The sequence below is a fragment of the Cebus imitator genome, unplaced genomic scaffold, assembly GCF_001604975.1.
Source record: "Cebus imitator isolate Cc_AM_T3 unplaced genomic scaffold, Cebus_imitator-1.0 Scaffold191, whole genome shotgun sequence".
Classification (NCBI taxonomy): Eukaryota; Metazoa; Chordata; class Mammalia; order Primates; family Cebidae; genus Cebus; species Cebus imitator.
In genome coordinates, this window is record NW_016107506.1 from 2,899,966 (window position 1) to 2,917,751 (window position 17,786).

A 17,786-nucleotide genomic window follows, 5' to 3' on the forward strand; every position below is an offset into this window, starting at 1 on the left:
GTTCAGCACCACTTCCACTACAAGAGCTTACAGATAAGAAAAGAAGGACCAACTGGATAACACTAGGGGAGGAGAAAGTCAACCCTATTATAGTAAGGCCCATGCTAATGTATAGATAAGCCCCTATCCCTTTTATACCACATGCATATTTGCATATTTGTATCTGGTTCCACAGTTTATGTGTCAACCCAATCATGTGGCTATGGAAAAGTCCCATACAATTTGCAGAACAATTCTCATACATTGTTTAATTTGCTCTGCATAGTAAACCTATGAAGTCATAAGGGCAGCTATTAGAATCCTAAATTCACAGATAAGGAAACAAAAATACAAAGAGATTAGTTAACTTATCTAACATCATATGCAGTTAAGGACCAGGCACTGGAATCCCAGGTTTATGGTGTATGTGCTGACAATAGGATGTGGGAGAAGGACTGAGACAGGTTGCAGCTTCCCAAACAAAGTGGCTCTTCCACACTGCGCTCTGCATCATTCCTTAGCAACTGCTTCCTTATGCTTCTTTGGAAATAACTCAAGGAAGTCTCTTTTTTGGAAGCCATGTTCTCCACTAACAACAAAGATTAAATGGGGCAAAAGAGAAGGTGATATGAATTCTCATGATTCCTCTCAGGGGGTCTTCCTATTTAGCCTCAAGAGAAGAATCAAGCTGGAAGTGTTTATAAAGTTCTGTATATTCTCACTTTGCTTGTGCATGTGTATTATAATACAGTGAAAGCATATGATTAGAAAAAAGCCCTCAAAAATGGCAGAAGTTGCCATGAGATTTCAAAGTTCCAGACTTTGATCAGTTCCAGAAACTTAGCAGTGATCCTGGCCTAGTGGTAGTATCAGAAGCCTACTGATGAGGGTAGTTTCTAATAAAACTTACTTGCTTTCATCACTGATAGTCTCCACTGACTCTCTTTAAGTGATTTTCTGACAGCAGTCAAGATATAAAAGCATGTCTTCTAACAAAGAGGCCTATACTTATATTCTGTAGCAACAGAGAGTGTTCAAAATACATAGTTTTTTTTTAAATCATATACAAAATTTTAGAAAACTGAGTATGTTTGTTGAGCCCATTACAATTCTGTTTTCCAAATTGCAGATGCTCACTGTAAAGCATATACACTTCATTTAATAATACAATAGAATCATAGCAAAAGGACCTCAGTGACAAAGTAAACAGCCTTCTCTTTCTTTCTTATTCATGGATACCAGGATGAAAGTACACCTGTAAGCAACCATAGGCTTGCTCTAACAATGCTCATCAAAATAGTGAAGTCTTTGGGATGTGCCTATGGTTGCGGAGAAGGACACCGAGGGCTCTCTGGAGATCGTCTGAGACACCAGGTATTCCGAGAGAATGTAAGAGAATTAAAGTAGATTCCATTTCCTCTCCCTCTTCCTTTCCTTCCGTTTAAGAATAAGTCCTTTGACAATGAGGGTCAGTGTTCCCTGAAAAATATTGTATTTTGTAGGAGTAATTCATGCTGTTTTGGCATGAGGAGCTTCTTATGAGATATCTCAAGACATCTAAAACCCAGGCTTAGGAAAGTTTAATTGGGAAAACATTTCTGCCTCCTGCCTAGGGCAGACCAACTCCTAATTCATGAAAGGATACATAATTGGAATATGTGAAGTGCAGCTTGAAAGAACTTTTGCACAGATGAATACATTTAGCAAGCTTTTGATGGCCTGTAACAAATGACTTTTTAATCATCTGCCTGGGTACCGTAGAAGCATATTGCATATTGGAGAAAGGGGTCAAAGTTTTAGGACCTGGTATATTGTCCTTCCAAAGATGTGGAAAATGGCCCTTATTGGGACAAAACAGGACTGTAAAAGTAGCCAGTTGTTATATGGCTGCTTTATTTGAGAATGAACCTTGTCTTCTGAATATTTGAGCTCATGTCCCTGTCAACTGTGTGAAACTTGAAACTCCGCCCTTGGGCTTGCCAAATGTAATGCTGTCATGGAAATGGTCTTCCAGCTTTTTTTTTTTTTCTCCCCTCTGCTGACTATTAATTTTCCTTTTCAATTTGAACAATAACCTACTTTCACGGTCTGAGCTGGGAGAGTTGCTTCATATGTATATTTGAATTGAAATCATAAGAAAATATGCTCTTAAAAATAAGAGTTTGATGAAAATTTGAGTCCTAAAAAATACTTTGGCGTATCTTGGCAGAGTTTTAGGATCATGTCAAAATCCAATGCCAACCCCTTTTTCCTTGATATTAGGTTTTGTCATGAAATGTTCACACAGTATTAGCATGCTGGGTTTCTTGCTTAATGTATCATCTCTCATTTATCCATCTATCTATCCTTTTCTGTTTTGCTCTTTTATATTCTATGATGTTGTATTATTTTAATTTATTATGTGTATGTGGGGGTTATATTTACACTTATTAGCTTCTAAATTTTGAAACTTGAAAATTTTGACCAAGATCTAGATTTTGAGGCCAAAAATTGAAAATAATAATTAATAAGGCTATAGAAAGCTGGCATTGCCCCCATCTTTGCACATGTGTATGTGATTTTTTTATCTTTGATTTTAAATTCTATTACAGTATGAATAAATACCTTCAAAGACAAATAAACCACATCACTCCCCATGCAGAAGACCAATTTCATGACATGAAACAGTGAAACATAACATGCTTTATGTCATGCTTTAATTAGAAGTATAAACTGGCTCTGATAACCACAGTTTGTCTTTCTGGATTCACAGAAAGCAGGGTGAGTTGGATCAGAAGCTATTTGAGGAGCTGTTGCTGTCACTTAGTTCATCATACTTTCCACCTGAACACTTTCTATGAGGGCATCCAGCCAGTGTTCTACCTGTCTAATCAATTTGACTTATGAAACAATTCCTCTATTATCTTGTTTGTTCAATGCTCATTATTGATATTATATTTGCTTATTTGCTTATTCATACTCAGCAAACACATTGTCCAAGAGATATAAATTTGGGAAATTTTCCCTGGGAAATGTTCAATTCCAGAAGCTAAACATTTCCAGATTTCTCTACCATTGGCCTTTCAGAAACGACTTAACTTTTAAGATGCTAAGAATATTTCTCATCTTTGCCAGACAAGGTCCTCTCCCTAGCTTTTTTTCTTCCAAGAAACAGAAGGCTACTCTAACGATATTCATCAAAGTGTCCAGCAATTTTATCATATAATGCCTCAATGTATGTTAGAGTATTAATCTAATCATTAGCTGGTAGTCCCCAATTATTGAAAAGGAATTAATTTCTTAAATGTTTTATATCTTTTGAAGAAGTTCAAGATATTCATTCAGAATTAGTATTTAAAGTTTGATATTCTTATGCTTGCTTTAACTTCCCACTGAACTTATACAGACCATACAGACATTTTAATATCCTCTAAAGACAAGATTTGAAATTATGCCTTTTTTGGCATATTTTATAGAAAACAGAATAATTTGTACTTCAAAGCCTGCCAACTGAGGGTTTTAAAGTGTTTTAAGAATGCTACAATAAACATCTTCACAAATTCTTTATGGAATGACAAATACTTCTTCATGCAAAATATATTTTGCCTAAGTGCTTTGCAAACCTCATTTCATAGCTAGCAGCATTTATTTTTCAAGAAAAAAAATGAGTTTGTTCAATAGGGAAACTTGTAAACTCCCTGGGAATAAAAATACCTAATTTCAAATCTAGGACATAGTAAAGGAAAAATGAAAAACATATCAATCCATCTGACTTTGCAAAACAGATGGAGAGATGATAACAAGGTTATACCAAGAAGCCTACTGCTAATTCCAAGTTTCAGTCTTCTACGTTCTTTTTTCTCTCTCTCTCTCAAAATCTCCAAGAATTTTTTCCTGGGCCTTGATTTGTCAAAACGGTGACATAACTAAGTTTTCTTCTAGGCCACATTGAAGGGCACCAATAAAATCCCAATTCTTAGGAATTGCCTTCCCTAATCTGACTTCAATGCCTGTGCCTGGTTGTCCCAAAGTTCTCCATCCATAATTGAAATGGCCCTCATTCAGCCACCCCTTCTTTCTTGATCCTTATCCCTTTTCCCCTCAACCCAGAGACTTTGGTCATTGTCCCATTTCATTTCATTGTATAGACATTCTTTTATCTCTTTTATTCAGATGTAGTGTGGCACGTATCTTCCCATTGCCCACAGCCTTTGAGGTTTTCTAAAATAGATCATCAATTCTATCACCTATCTAAATTTCAAACTTTGAGGTTTTTTCATTAAGATCTTAAAATCTCGACCTTGGTGAAAATACTGAACTCTTTCTGGGACCAGCATTAGACCTTAGCTTTGAGTTTTGGGGTTTTTCCTGTGGAGCAGTTGTTCTTATTGTAAACATCCTCAGACTTCTCAGTCTGTCTCTGCTCACATCTTACTCAGATAAGAGGGGCTAGCAGGGTTGCCTGGCACTGACCACTGGGGATGGTTGGAAACCCTTGCCTTCTGAAGGCTTCTGTCTCAGACTACCAGTGTCCGTAGCTTAAGCTGGTACTTGTGACTTTTTCACTTTTCTTCCTTCATTGCAGGCCCAGAACTGCCTCACTAAGCTATACAAGCTAGATAAGATGCAGTTCCGACAAACCATGAGGGACTATGTGAACAAGGACTCTCTCAATAATGTAGTGGACTTCTTGCATGCTTTGCTAGGATTTTGTATGGAGCCAGTCACTGACAGTAAGTAAAGCTGTACCCGAGATCTAGGAGAAGTCGTTGTAAGGTGAAGCAGGTAGTGTTTCAGGGGAACACTAAATTTGTGGAGGTAGAATTTAGAGGAAAGATACATATGTGTCCGTGTATGTGTGTGTGTGTGTGTGTTTGCATGTGTGTGTATAAAGTATAAACAAGAAAAGCTTGCACATTATCTCTGAGGACACATTTTGGAGACTTTCTGAGGACAACTTACCACAATAAATGAGTTTGGTAAAGCTTGTGGCATTCTCACCTAACCCCTCAATTTTTATACTACCACTCATGGGATTCCTCTCTCTCATATAATGTTCTGTTGTATGACATCTGAGGCAGTGATCAGATTCGTTAGTTCAACAGCTATGAAATGAGTATCTATAATGTACAGGTATCATAGTTGTACTGTGCTTGACAATTTTTTCACAAAGTAAAATGGAAGAAAAAAACCTTATAATTTTGTAGTAAACAGTAACACAATTTTGACACACACAGATACTTAATTTTTAAAAAAACAGGCAAATGGATCCAGAGATAAATCTACAAGCTATTTTATAAGTTCATGGCTTTCAGAAAACTCTACTATGAAGATTTAAGTTATAGGGGGAGACCAATAAGTGTCAATTGCGTTTATAGTAAACCAAAGACCACCAGTACAATGTGAATGCAAATGCAGCAATGCAATGAAAATAATGCGTGATGCCTGAGTTGAATAAAATACACATTTTAATTTGAGCCTGAGAAGGATAGCTTTGTAGTATAGGCTTTTATTGTTTATATAATACATGTATGATAGTAGTCGATTAGTTTATAATGAAAGTATATTTGCTGGATTTAGAAGCAGTTTTCTTGGTTGTAACCCAGGAATATTGTTTGGTTTCACATTAAAATAAAATATTGCTCCTCTATAGAACCTCTCAATCTGTTAGCAGAGTTGTTTTAAACCAAACACATTATACGTTAAAAAAACAATGAATTAGGATTGTAGTTGAGACAATGCAAGAGAAATTCTTGATTACAAATTATTATTTTTCTTTTTTATAAACCATTTGAGATAGAAACCATAAGCATAGACTAAAATATTTTCTTTCAGCAATGGAAAATCTAGAGATCATCCCCTATCGATTGGCACAGAGAGCGAGAGTTTTGTAATAAAGTGTATTACTTTAAAGTGATAAATCCCCTCTGCATTGCTTGCTATTCGGGAGTGGATCACAGTGAATCAGCCAGGCAGACATAAGTCCCCATCTGGTCAGTCTTGGAGCTTCCCATGCCCTTCGTCACATTTCACAGGTGATTCACAGGCCATGAGAAATCCTATGGCACGGGCACAGGATACCTATGTGTCTGTCGCCTATGAAAGATCCAGTTTTCTGTGAAAAACTGGTGTAAAGTAGCATGGGACTGAAGGCTTCCATTCACTGGCATTTCACATATGGGTGAACAAGAAGGATGTGGCTCTGAGGGACGTGGGAGGCTTCCCCTCTCCATCTGCCCAAGACGTTTCTGGAAGAACTCTGCAGTTCTTGGCAGGACTCTGTCTTCCCCAGGGCCTGTGTGAGCTTCCCTGCAGGGCTCCCACCTGACTCTTCCGTCTCCCTTCCCAGGTCACCTGGTTGACCCCATCTAATTCCACTTCAGGCAGACTGAACAATTTCCATTGAGAAAGTAGCATTTCTTACCACCAAAAAGCTTGCAAATGAACTCTCCATTGAAGGGTCATTTAGGAAACTTTTAAAAAAATGATCACCTATTTAAAAACTACACTAAGCCTAAAACTCTTCCCTAAAGATAAGAGTTGGTTTCCTTTCCTTTGCTAAGATTTATCAACCAAGCCGTTCTGCAAATGCAATTGGTTGTTTCATAGTAAAGACTCTGAAGGAGACTATGATTCATTTATTTCCAAGTCTGCATAGTATTATTAAACCAGGGGCATCTTTAATTCCTTGTTTCTGTATTTCATGTAGCACTTCACTAATTCCTGGGTGCCAAGTACTGCCTTACTTCTACCCATTGTGTAGCTTAAAGGAAACATTGTCTTTAATTTGTGCCTTTGCATTCCAGACAAGGCTGGGTTTGGAAATAACTTCACCACAGTGGACAACAAATCCACAGCCCAAAATGTGGAAGGCATTATCGTCAGTGCCATGTTTAAATCCCTCATCACACGCTGCGCTTCAACCACACATGAATTGCACAGCCCTGAGAATCTGGTGAGAAGCTCTCCTCTCTTCCCACAGGAGGGCTCAGTCTCTGCCCTGAGAAAAGTTCTCATTGTCGTGGCCATGAGGAAGAGAAGTTGAAATCTAAAAGTCTACATTTTAAAGTTAAAATATCTATTTTCCCCGGTGTCACCAGTAAGTCACAAAGGAGACTTAACAACACTTTTCCTTTCCTTGTTACTCATTGTGCAAATTCACCTATCTTCCTCTCCCATCTCAAAGGTTATGGAGTGTTCAGTGAAATAATTGTAAAGTACATTGAGCCCTTCAAAAAGAAGGTTCTAGAGCACAGTTTGTTGGCTCATAAAATACTAAATAATGTTATTCTAAGCATTATTTGAACCCATATTTACTTTAAAAATTAATGCAAATATGTTGCTGAAGTTGGTTTTGTTTTCTTTTATTAGCCACTGTCTGTAATCTTTTAGCTACTTGTCTTGAAAGACTGTTGATTAAACCACTAAAGTCACAATAGGATAGGGAAAAACCAGGTTATAAAAGGCTAGTGCTAAAGGAATAAGAATGACACAATAGACTTTGGGGACTCAGAGGAAGGGTGGAAAGGAGTTGAGAGATAAAAGACTACAAATCTGGTTCAGTTTATACTGCTTGGAGGATGGGTGCACCAAAAGCTCACAAATCACCACTAAATAACTTACTCATGTAACCAAATACCATCTGTTCCCCAAAACCTGTAGAAATAAAAAAAAAGTTTTTAAAGGCTAGTGCTTAATTGACACCAAGGAGATTGTGGTTTGTAGATTAAGGCTGAAAAAAATTTGACACGAATAGATGAATTCAAGTATCTTTGGGAGGCAAAGTAGCATTTCTCTATGCTACCAGTCTGTTAGATATTATGACCCTTATGCAGAAATCAGCCCATTTGCACATGTGGACCCTATCATCTAATGTACCCAAATCAAGGGAATTATTTAAGCTATTATAACTATTGAAACAATTCACTCAACTTGAGATAAACAGAATAAAACCCCAAACTAAAGGAATTGAACTTTGCTGACAATCAAAGCCAACCCAACAAGGTTCTTGGAGCTTGAGTGTAACACAGGTACCATCCATGCATGCAATTTGGCCATGGCAAAAGTAATTTAACAGGTTGATTTTAATATACATGACTGCTTATAAATCTTTTTTAATAGACTCATGTATAGAAAAATACTATATTTCTTGATTTTTTAAAAAAGAAATAATCTTGTTTGATTTTGAACTCCCATTCCGTAAGAACAGTGGAACATCAAACTTTAGTCATTCTTGGGGTTCTCCACTTCACAGTGTGGTATAAAGACACCAGTCTTAGGTAGCATCTAGAGCGTTGGGAGGTTCCAGAGGTCTCAATTATTAGCCTACACCTCTGATTTCACATAGCACTCTTTGCTATGTGCTTAGGGCTATGCACCCTTTGGTGAGTTTGGAATCTTTTTTTTTTTTTTTTGGAGTCTTGCCCCATTCCTAGAGGAGCTGCTGCAGAGCAGAGTGAGGGGCACAGTGCCCTGTTGCCCACAGAACCCAAAGAGTTCTCCATCCATGTTTTCCCCAAAGGTCCTAACTTCTACTTTCCTAAAACTTATGGGTGTAATTGTCCCAGTGGTCTTAGGTTTTGAAAACCAAAACTACCAAGGTAAGTGTTCTTTAGGCTTCTGCATTCTTCCTTTTCATGAACCTAAGGCAAGAAATACAGTTAAATACCTTCTTGAGCAGCGAGAGAGGGGAAATTCTGATGCAAAGCTTAATTTCTCAAGAAAAAGTCCTGCATATATATTTTAAATATTGATTTACCAATATATTGGTTTTAATAGCCCTATATCACCTTGAGTTTGTAGTCAAGTTCATGTTCAAATGTGCTAAAACATATATGTAATCTACCAAATCTGTCCAACAAAATGCATCATCCTTTGAATAATCTGGCTTCAATAGAAGTGTCTAGAGGACTTAGCATATTTTGACATAATGATGCAGAAAATTTGAAGAAGCTGAACAGGGACTGAAATCTCTAGTGTAAACAAATTTTTGATTACCTTTTTCTTTTCAGGCATCTCTTCAGAAGTTACAATTAAAAGAGAAAATTAAAGCTTGGGAATCCAAGGGTTTAAAGTGTAAATTAATGTCTTTCTAATCATGCAGCCAACTTTCTGAATGAAACGTGGCAACCATCCTTTTTCATACCAAGGATAACCAACAAAGGTCTTGGTAATGTTCTATAGGAACATTATAGAGGGAATATGCCACCAGTTTCATCAGTAGTAAACTGTCTTGTCTTATGATTCCAGTGCTCATCTAAGCCTAAGGAATTACTTTCTTCCTCTCTACCTGGAGAAATGATTTAATCGCACAGCTATCTTTCTTTCCCCAACTTCCTTCTTGCCTCCAAACAGGGGCTGTATTGTGACATCCGTCAGCTGGTCCAGTTTATCAAGGAGGCTCACGGGAATGTCTTCAGGAGAGTAGCCCTTAGTGCTTTGCTTGACAGTGCCGAGAAGTTAGCACCAGGGAAAAAGGCGGAGGAGAATGAACAGGAATCTAAGCCTGCAGGCAGTAAAAGGTTGGAAGCTTGAACTCTCTGAATATTAATGTTTGCCTTATGTCAGTAGAATAAAATCTGCTGTTGTACTGTTTGTGCGCTTCTTGATGTGGTGAAACTTCCGTGTAAGACTGGTAAAACTATCTTGTGTAAATGGTTTCACTGGTATGGTCTAGCTGCAGCTTAGAAAATGAATTAATTTACTGTCAAATAAATGCCGCCTCTAATATGAATTAATGCTTACTTGTTCTTGAACTTTCATATACTTAAACTTCACCTCATAGCTCTTAATTAAACAGTAAAATGCTACCTGTTTTAGTCTCTTCTGTACATGATTTACACTTTTATTCAGAAAGGAAAAGCAATTACTGATACCATATGAGCCTGTTCAGTAAAATCTATTCTAAATGTGGCAAAAGACAAATGGTTAATACCCTGTTGTTTTTCCTTCTAGTAAACATATAATTATTTTATGTCTATTATATTTTAAATGCCACTTAAAAATTAAAAGAAACTCCTAAACTTAAAATCCTGCTTGCAGTTAATGACTCTGTTTGCAATAATGATGCTATTGTGAAGCAAAAAGGCAGCTAAGTCATGAGTTAATGGTGTGGTATAAATTCCATACAACATAGACTCCTGGTGACATAAAGTTCACAAGCTGCAAAGTTGTCTACAACAGAGTGTTTTATTTTATGAAGTATATGAAGTATTAGGAGTTGGTATCCTGCTCTGTTGTAATTGTTGGAATGCACCATTTGCATAGGTCAGAGGCAGGAAGTGTTGTGGATAAAGGCCAGGTATCCTCTGCACCTGAGGAATGTCGCAGCTTCATGTCCGGTCGCCCCTCACAGACTCCAGAGCAGTAAGTAGCACTGGTTTTGTCTCCAATGCAGAAGGCTATGCACTTCACACTGGAAGAATTTCTATTTTCCAAACTGCTCTTTGTTTGTTTTTCATCTCCTTTGAACTTGCATTGTTTCTACCCTTTACATTTCATTCCCAATGCCACTAACCTCTCCAGGCCAAATCACAAATAACCAGCCTGGGCCTATAAGAAGCCTCCCTACTACATTTCCCATCTCCAAATGGCATATATACCAGGTGGTCTGGGGGTGTCATCCAGTTTCTTGCTTAAAATCACTTATAATTTTTTAAAAACTTAAATGTATGAATGGCTGTCAATATACTTAATAAATCTTTTGCAAAAAGAAGTAACAAAAATTTCTCCAGTGCTCACCGTTAGTTGAAATATATACTGTATGTACCCATTGTACCTTGGTCCTCTCCTTAGATCCATTCCAACGTCCTCTGACATCAGTTAATCTACACTTTTTATAATGGAAAAATCAAAAATATCTTTAAATTAGTGCCCCCATAAAATAGAAGAGTTACCATTGACACTAAGTGTACAGCCTAGTTCTATGTAAGCTTTATTTGTATTTTTTCTCCTTTTGAGAACTATTAATCCACAAGTGGAGTGAAAACATGTGCTTCATTTTAGGTATACCATTCTGCTTCCCAAAACCTTACTCAGTATTAAGTGATTTTTCTTCTAGGAATTATGCAGAATATTCTAAGTATTACAGTATCCTTTCTTCAGTCAAAGTGAGAAGCAAATAGCAATCAGATAGGACCTTGATAATCCATAGCAAGTGAACAAAATATTCAAAGAAAACAAAGCCCACACAGTTCTTGTAGCACTTCAAAATCTTAAGAGATTTTATAGTAAACACAAATTTGTGATAAATAAAATTTTGCGTTTATTTAGTTTCAAGTAGATCAATTCATGGATTCACGTGAGTTTTTGCATATGGCTATACCCCCAGTATGGTGACTGGGCTTGCTCATAATAAGCACTTAATCTATATTTCATGAATGAATGATTCAATCAATCAATGAAAGGATAAAATTGTCAGATTTTATTTATTATTCATTATTAAGTTTTTGTTTTCTTTAGCTTTCTTTCTTAAAATTGATTTTAGTTTTCTCTTTAAAGACATGGTAAAAATTTAAACATAAGGTCTACAAAAAAAAAAAAAAAATCAATGTAAAAGACAAAGTTCGGTGGCTGAATAGCCACAAAACTAGTTAAAAGGCTTTATACACGAAAAGTCTGCCCAAAAAGAAGAGATGATTTTTCTTTTCAATGAACACCAGCAACTATTGAGCTAATCTGATCAATGAGAATGATCAAATGGGCAAATCGGATTTAAAAAATAAAACTGGCTGGGTGCAGTGGCCCACACCTATAATCCCAGCTTTAGGAGGCCGAAGTGGGCAAATCATGAGGTCAGAAATTGAGACCATCCTGGCCAACATGGTGAAACCCCATCTCCCACTAAAAATACAAAAATTAGCTAGGTGTGGTGGCACGCACCTGCAGTCCCAGCTGCTCAGGAGGCTGAGGCAGGAGAATTGCTTGAATCCAGGAGGCAGAGGTTGCAATGGGCAGAGATCACGCCACTGCACTCCAGCCCGGCGACAGAGGGAGAGTCCATCTCAGTCAATAAATCAATCAATCAGTAAATCGGCTGTGTATTTCTAGGTGATTAAGTTTTCTAGATTCCAAAATATTCTCTTTGTTCAGTGTTCTGTAAACACTATCTAATTTCTTAGCATTTAGCACATCTGTTCATTCTTCTTATGTAAAGATACATGTTTTAATATGCCTCTACATAAATATTTCCACTGAGAGGATGTCATAAAATGTCAAACATGGAACTTTTTCATGATCCTAATGGGCCCTGAAGGTAAGCATGTCAGATGTCCCCTACTTTAGCACTGGAGAAAGATGAGTTGTTACTTCAGATAACACTGGTTCCTCCTCTAGCTTCTCTTTCTCTTTCCTTTCCTCTCCTTCTGGCCTTGTGTCTTCTTCCTTCTTAAATAATAGTCACATTCCTTGAGTCATATTAAAGCAGTTTTATTCACTCATTTCTCTGAAACTCAGTATTGATACACACCATTGGACAAAGCCTATATAACATTTTATTGAAGAAACTGAAATTATAGCCTCCATGAATGTTATTCCAGCCAAACCACATAGTCGTACGCTTATCATTATGCCATGCCTTTGCCAAAGTGAGAAATGCTTCATACCCTGTGGTCATTTGATCAAAAGTAACTGAGAAATCAAACTTTAGAAAACAGATTTAAAATTCATACTATATTTGATGAACAGAATGCCCTATTTTTAAAAAAAGAATTTTTAAATATTTAGTACTCTGATGAGATTTTAAGAAATTTTGAATATCCATATAAATATCTGCAGAAAATAATTGTTTTACACAGTTCTGTCAAATTTTGGGTTGACTCAGCTCCATAGCTTGTAAGCAAATCATTACCTAAAACCCCATAAATAAGTTTTATTAAATATTGCTAGAGTATTTTCTATACCTTTTCCTGTCCAAAGTACTACAGTAATATATGTTGCTCAAGCTGAGAAATGTAGAAAATACAGAAAAACATAAAGGGAAAGCAGTTTAAAAATAGAAATACCACCAACTAGAGATAATATCTGTAAACTTTTGGTGTATTGTATTGGGGGTGTTTTTGAGTATGTGTGCACACAAAACCACACTCAGACACATGGCCACATGTGAACGTGATCACATGTTTACTTTTTTCCCCAGTTAACATGGTGATGTTCTTTTTAAACCATTTCATTGCTGCCTTTTCACTTTGCAGTATATAGTGAACATTTTTCATATAATAGTCCTCTAAAATAAAACTATAATGACTACAGAGTATGTCACCATATGGAGATCCCATCATCTATTCAACTGTTTCCCTGGTGTTGAACATTTAGACTTTTCCCTTTTTTTTAAAGTTGACCAATAATAACTTAGTGAGTATTTGACCTTGTTGTACCTACATCTTAGTGTGTTGTCCCATGATGTCAATGAGATTACTTTCTAGAAATTGAATATCTCTGTCAAGGGTGATGGTATAAGCTTTGGATAACACATTGCCAAGTTACCTTCAAGAGTTGAAATCATTTTATCTCCCCATTGGGAGTATGATAGTAACCATTGCTCCCCACCCTCCTACCCCACTGCTCCGGAACCCCCGTGAACTCCCTTAATCATTGCTAATTTATTGAGGAAAAATAAAGATCTTACTTCAGCTGCCTATTTTTTTTTTTAAATTTCTGGTGAGATTAAAATCTGCATATTATTGGCCACTTGTCTTTTTCCTCCTGTGGAATAGCCTAGTCAAAAATCCACATGCAGGTGTTCCTGTTTGTCCTACTGAGTCATTTCTTTGACTTATTGGTTGTAGGATAATGCATTTCCTGGGTACAGTGTGATACTACACTAGGATGATGGTTGGGGAATGAGGAACAGCACTGCGCATGCCTCAGGGACCTTTAATAAAAAGTTAAACATTTGCTGATATTGTAAGTGCTTCTGGTATTATGACTCACACCTGCAGATAAACACCTGCAATAATATTTGCTCTTTTTATTAAAGTTGAGAAAAGTCAACCACCTCAAATTATAGCTGAGACATGACTATTTTCAAGAAGAGCTCAGAAGATCAACCTTGATCTCTTTCCTCCCACTTCAATGCCCACTCTTCCCACATTTCAGCCCACAAAAGATCATGTTACATGATTTGCCTAAATATCATTGGCAGGAAGTTGAAAGAAATTTAGGAGAATTTCTCAAGTGTCAGAAGTTTAACCCTATCCTCTGCTTGCTTACAGCGATGAGCAGATGCAAGGGGCCAACCTGGGGAGGAAAGATTTCTGGCGTAAGATGTTCAAGTCCCAGAGTGCAGCAAGTGACACCAGCAGCCAGTCTGAGCAGGATACTTCAGAATGCACCACTGCCCACTCAGGGACCACCTCTGACCGACGCGCCCGCTCACGATCACGCAGAATTTCCCTCCGGAAGAAGCTTAAACTCCCCATAGGTAAAAGTATGTCTGTATTTGTTTATAGATTATCTTATTACCAACCATGTCCTCAGATCAACTCAGTAATGCATAGTAGGGCTGAAAAAGAAGACATTCAAATCATAAGACCTAGACTGACTTCATTCATTCATTAAATTTTTTTCCACATGTATTTTTCTATACCTTACTACCTGCCTCTTATGTGTGCAATCACTACATTAGCCATCAAGAATTAGTGAGTAAATACACACAGCCTCCCAATTTTGCTAAACTTACAGTATAGTAGGAACCACAGTCATTAAAGCAAATAATCGTGCAACTAAGTATAATTGCAAACTATGAATTTTATGAAGGAAATATACATAGTGCTATGAAAGCATGCAACAATGAGAACTAACCTGAATGTGGGGGAGGAGGCAGAAATTAGGGAAAGCTTGCTAGTGGTAGTGGCACTAAGATCTGCAAGATAATTGGGAGAGGGAAGGAGAACACTCCAGGTAGCCATTGCGTGCAAAGATATTAGGAAGCTAGAGGGAAGTAAAGGAACTGAAACAAGGGGACGAGTGGCTGTAAGGCTATAGTAGAATGATAGGGGCCAGGTCAGGTTGACTCTTCATTCTAGATCCCTAGATAACCAAGATGGGATGTTGAACAGGAGAGTAACTCAAGCAAGTAAACTTTTTCCAAAACATCACTGCATGGAAATCATACTGGAGGGAGCATGAGTAGATAAGGGAGACCAGATGGAAAGTTAACTCTTAGGTTTAGGTATAAGTAAATGGAAGCTTGAACTGGATGGTAACCATGTAGGCAGAGATAAGTGAACACGTTTGAGAACTATTCAGAAGGTAAAATTTACAGGCTTTAATGGGAGATGTGAAGCTGAATGGATGATGGTTTCATCTCAACCCAGATTTTTCGTGCTTGTCCCGCATGCTCATGTAATTTTATGTTCTAACACTGAACATTTTGATTCAAAGCATGTACATTGAAAACAATTCGTTTTTCTATTTATACCAAGCCATGTAACTTTAATTGCTTGTTGGGCTTATGTTGACATTTCTGTTTAATCCGTTGGATAGAAAATGCTACATTGATCTAAATGATTTAACTATTAAATAGGGAACTGGCTGAAAAGATCATCCCTCTCAGGCCTGGCAGATGGTGTGGAGGACCTCCTGGACATCAGTTCTGTGGACCGACTCTCTTTCATCAGGCAAAGCTCCAAGGTAAACAGGACATAGCTTGTGTAAGGGAATGTTGAGGTCGCTGATAGAAACATGTGAAGGCTGAGAAATGCCAAACACCTGCAGGGGCCAAATAAGGAAAAGCTGAAGAAACTCTCCAGATGAACTAACTTTGGAAACTGAGATAATCAATGGAAACTAAAGTGTTTAAGTAGTAGGCTAGCATGAAGAGGAAAAAGGAAAAGTGTGGCCAAAAAAATATATAAAATCATAATGCAGATATAGAGGTGTATATAGACATTATTTCCCAGGTATTTTTAACTTTTAATGCACCTATGAAATGACTGACATCCCAAACTCCTATCCAAGGATCCAATAATTTAAAAATGATTCCTTTTACATATTAAGACACACATCATTCATCCTTTTCCCACTACTTTTGGCACCATTTGAACCATTATCTGTATTGGAAAGAAGAAACTCAAGATGAATTTTTTCACAACACTGCCCCTTCATAATACTGTGAAGCATTGGAGTAGCATAAGATTTCTTCCAAGAGCCTTCCCTGTCGATGCTTCATGACCTGGTCATTTGTATCCTAATTTTCAGCATATGATATGAGTTATGTTTCCTTATATGTAAACAAATTATTTGCTTACATTCTTTTGTTTTTGAATCACACAGTTTTCTTTTATCTAGTCTGTTTTGAAAGTGATATTTTGAAATTATACAAATAATATGCAAGACTAGAGGATATTTAGAAAATATATATATCATTCCTTCCCTACCTTCTGTTTGCTAAAAAATAAAAATAAAAATAATAAGTCAAGTATTTGAGTTTGTGTGGCCCATAGCTCCCTTGCTGTGTGGAAATTTTTAGTACTGTTGACTTAAAAGCAAGATGAAGAACATGTTTTAATTCTTAGACAGAGAAACATGTTATTATACATTTTAATTATTGTACACCCTATAAATGAATTATATACTGATTATTTCACAGAGATTTAAAGTATTCTACTTGGCTATTTTTCACTTTGGTCTGCCTCTCAATTATAGTATTTGTAAACAATGACTATGTCTTGCTATTCATGAATTTCAGTTTGGAGTTTGTCAGATTTAAACTCTAAGAATAGTTCAATTATTTTTATAGCACTTGATTATTTAGCTTTTAATCTGGGACCTGATTCCTCCTTTTAGTTACAGTGATGTCTTTTTGGCATATGGGAATGAGCTATACTGATGACTAAACTAACCAGATGTGGAAGCCAAAAGAGCAAAGTAAACACCTCATTTTCAAGTCAAGGATTGATCTAACTGCAAAGATTTACCTTTGAATCTTGTTATCTCTCTAATTTGCTTTTTTTTTTTTTTCCAGGTCAAATTCACCAGTGCTGTGAAGCTTTCTGAAGGTGGACCAGGAAGTGGAATGGAAAATGGAAGAGATGAAGAGGAGAATTTCTTCAAGCGTCTTGGTAAATGTCATGCATCCTAAGAATTCTATTTAACTTTCATCACACGAACAAAAACTTGATTAGATTAAGTGGTCCGCAGTCTATTTTCATTCATTTCTTTCTCATACATGTCTTTTACTGTTATCTATAGCTTCTCTGTTTGCAATTTGATTCAAAAGACATTTATGGAAGCCTTATTATGTTCCCTACTCTCTGATGGGCACTGGGTTTGCAGAGTAAGATTCAGCCTCTTTTGCTGTTCTGTCATAAAATCTAAGAACTTTACAAAACTTCCAGAAATCCTTTTATCCACCCACCTAACTACTTACAAATTCTGCTCATTATATCCCTGACAGGTGGCTGGCCACCCTCTGTACACTTCCACTGAGGGGGAGTTTATAATTTTACAAAGCAACCTGTTCCAGAGCAAGGCAGCCTTAATTATTAGAAAAATTTTCCTTACATTCTGAAAACATACTCGTCCATAAATTTGATTCATTTGTCCTAGTTATGATGTCTGTACCAAGATGCACACACATGTACATCACATACACTCTCTCACACACACACATCATGCAAACTCCATACGTTATCCATTTCATGTTCTCTCTTTTGATCTCACCGCTGCTAGCTAAGCATCTTCCATTTCACTTTTCCTTGCATGCGAGTGTCTCTAGATTCACCACCATTCTGATTCCTTGTTATTATGTATTTTTATTTAGATGATGTGCTTTTTTACAAAATGTGGAACTTAGGATAAAATGCAATATACCATATTTAAAATTAATT

General features: G+C 36.9%; 1 protein-coding gene across 12 annotated transcripts in view; it reads left to right on the forward strand.

The window, feature by feature from the left end:
* Window positions 1-17,786, forward strand: part of UNC80 (unc-80 homolog, NALCN channel complex subunit) — a 224,811-nt gene that overhangs the window by 53,964 nt on the left and 153,061 nt on the right. For 7 of the 12 annotated variants that reach the window (XM_037745098.1, XM_017546781.2, XM_017546788.2 and 4 more), the window contains exons 14-21: window positions 1,222-1,368; window positions 4,544-4,691; window positions 6,765-6,913; window positions 9,313-9,479; window positions 10,225-10,323; window positions 14,169-14,383; window positions 15,482-15,588; window positions 16,922-17,018. In XM_037745098.1, the coding sequence (XP_037601026.1) occupies window positions 1,222-1,368; window positions 4,544-4,691; window positions 6,765-6,913; window positions 9,313-9,479; window positions 10,225-10,323; window positions 14,169-14,383; window positions 15,482-15,588; window positions 16,922-17,018 (1,129 nt within the window). The remainder of the gene's footprint in view (window positions 1-1,221; window positions 1,369-4,543; window positions 4,692-6,764; window positions 6,914-9,312; window positions 9,480-10,224; window positions 10,324-14,168; window positions 14,384-15,481; window positions 15,589-16,921; window positions 17,019-17,786) is intronic. The other 5 variants (XM_017546783.2, XM_017546787.2, XM_037745097.1 and 2 more) reach the window with 2 other exon arrangements.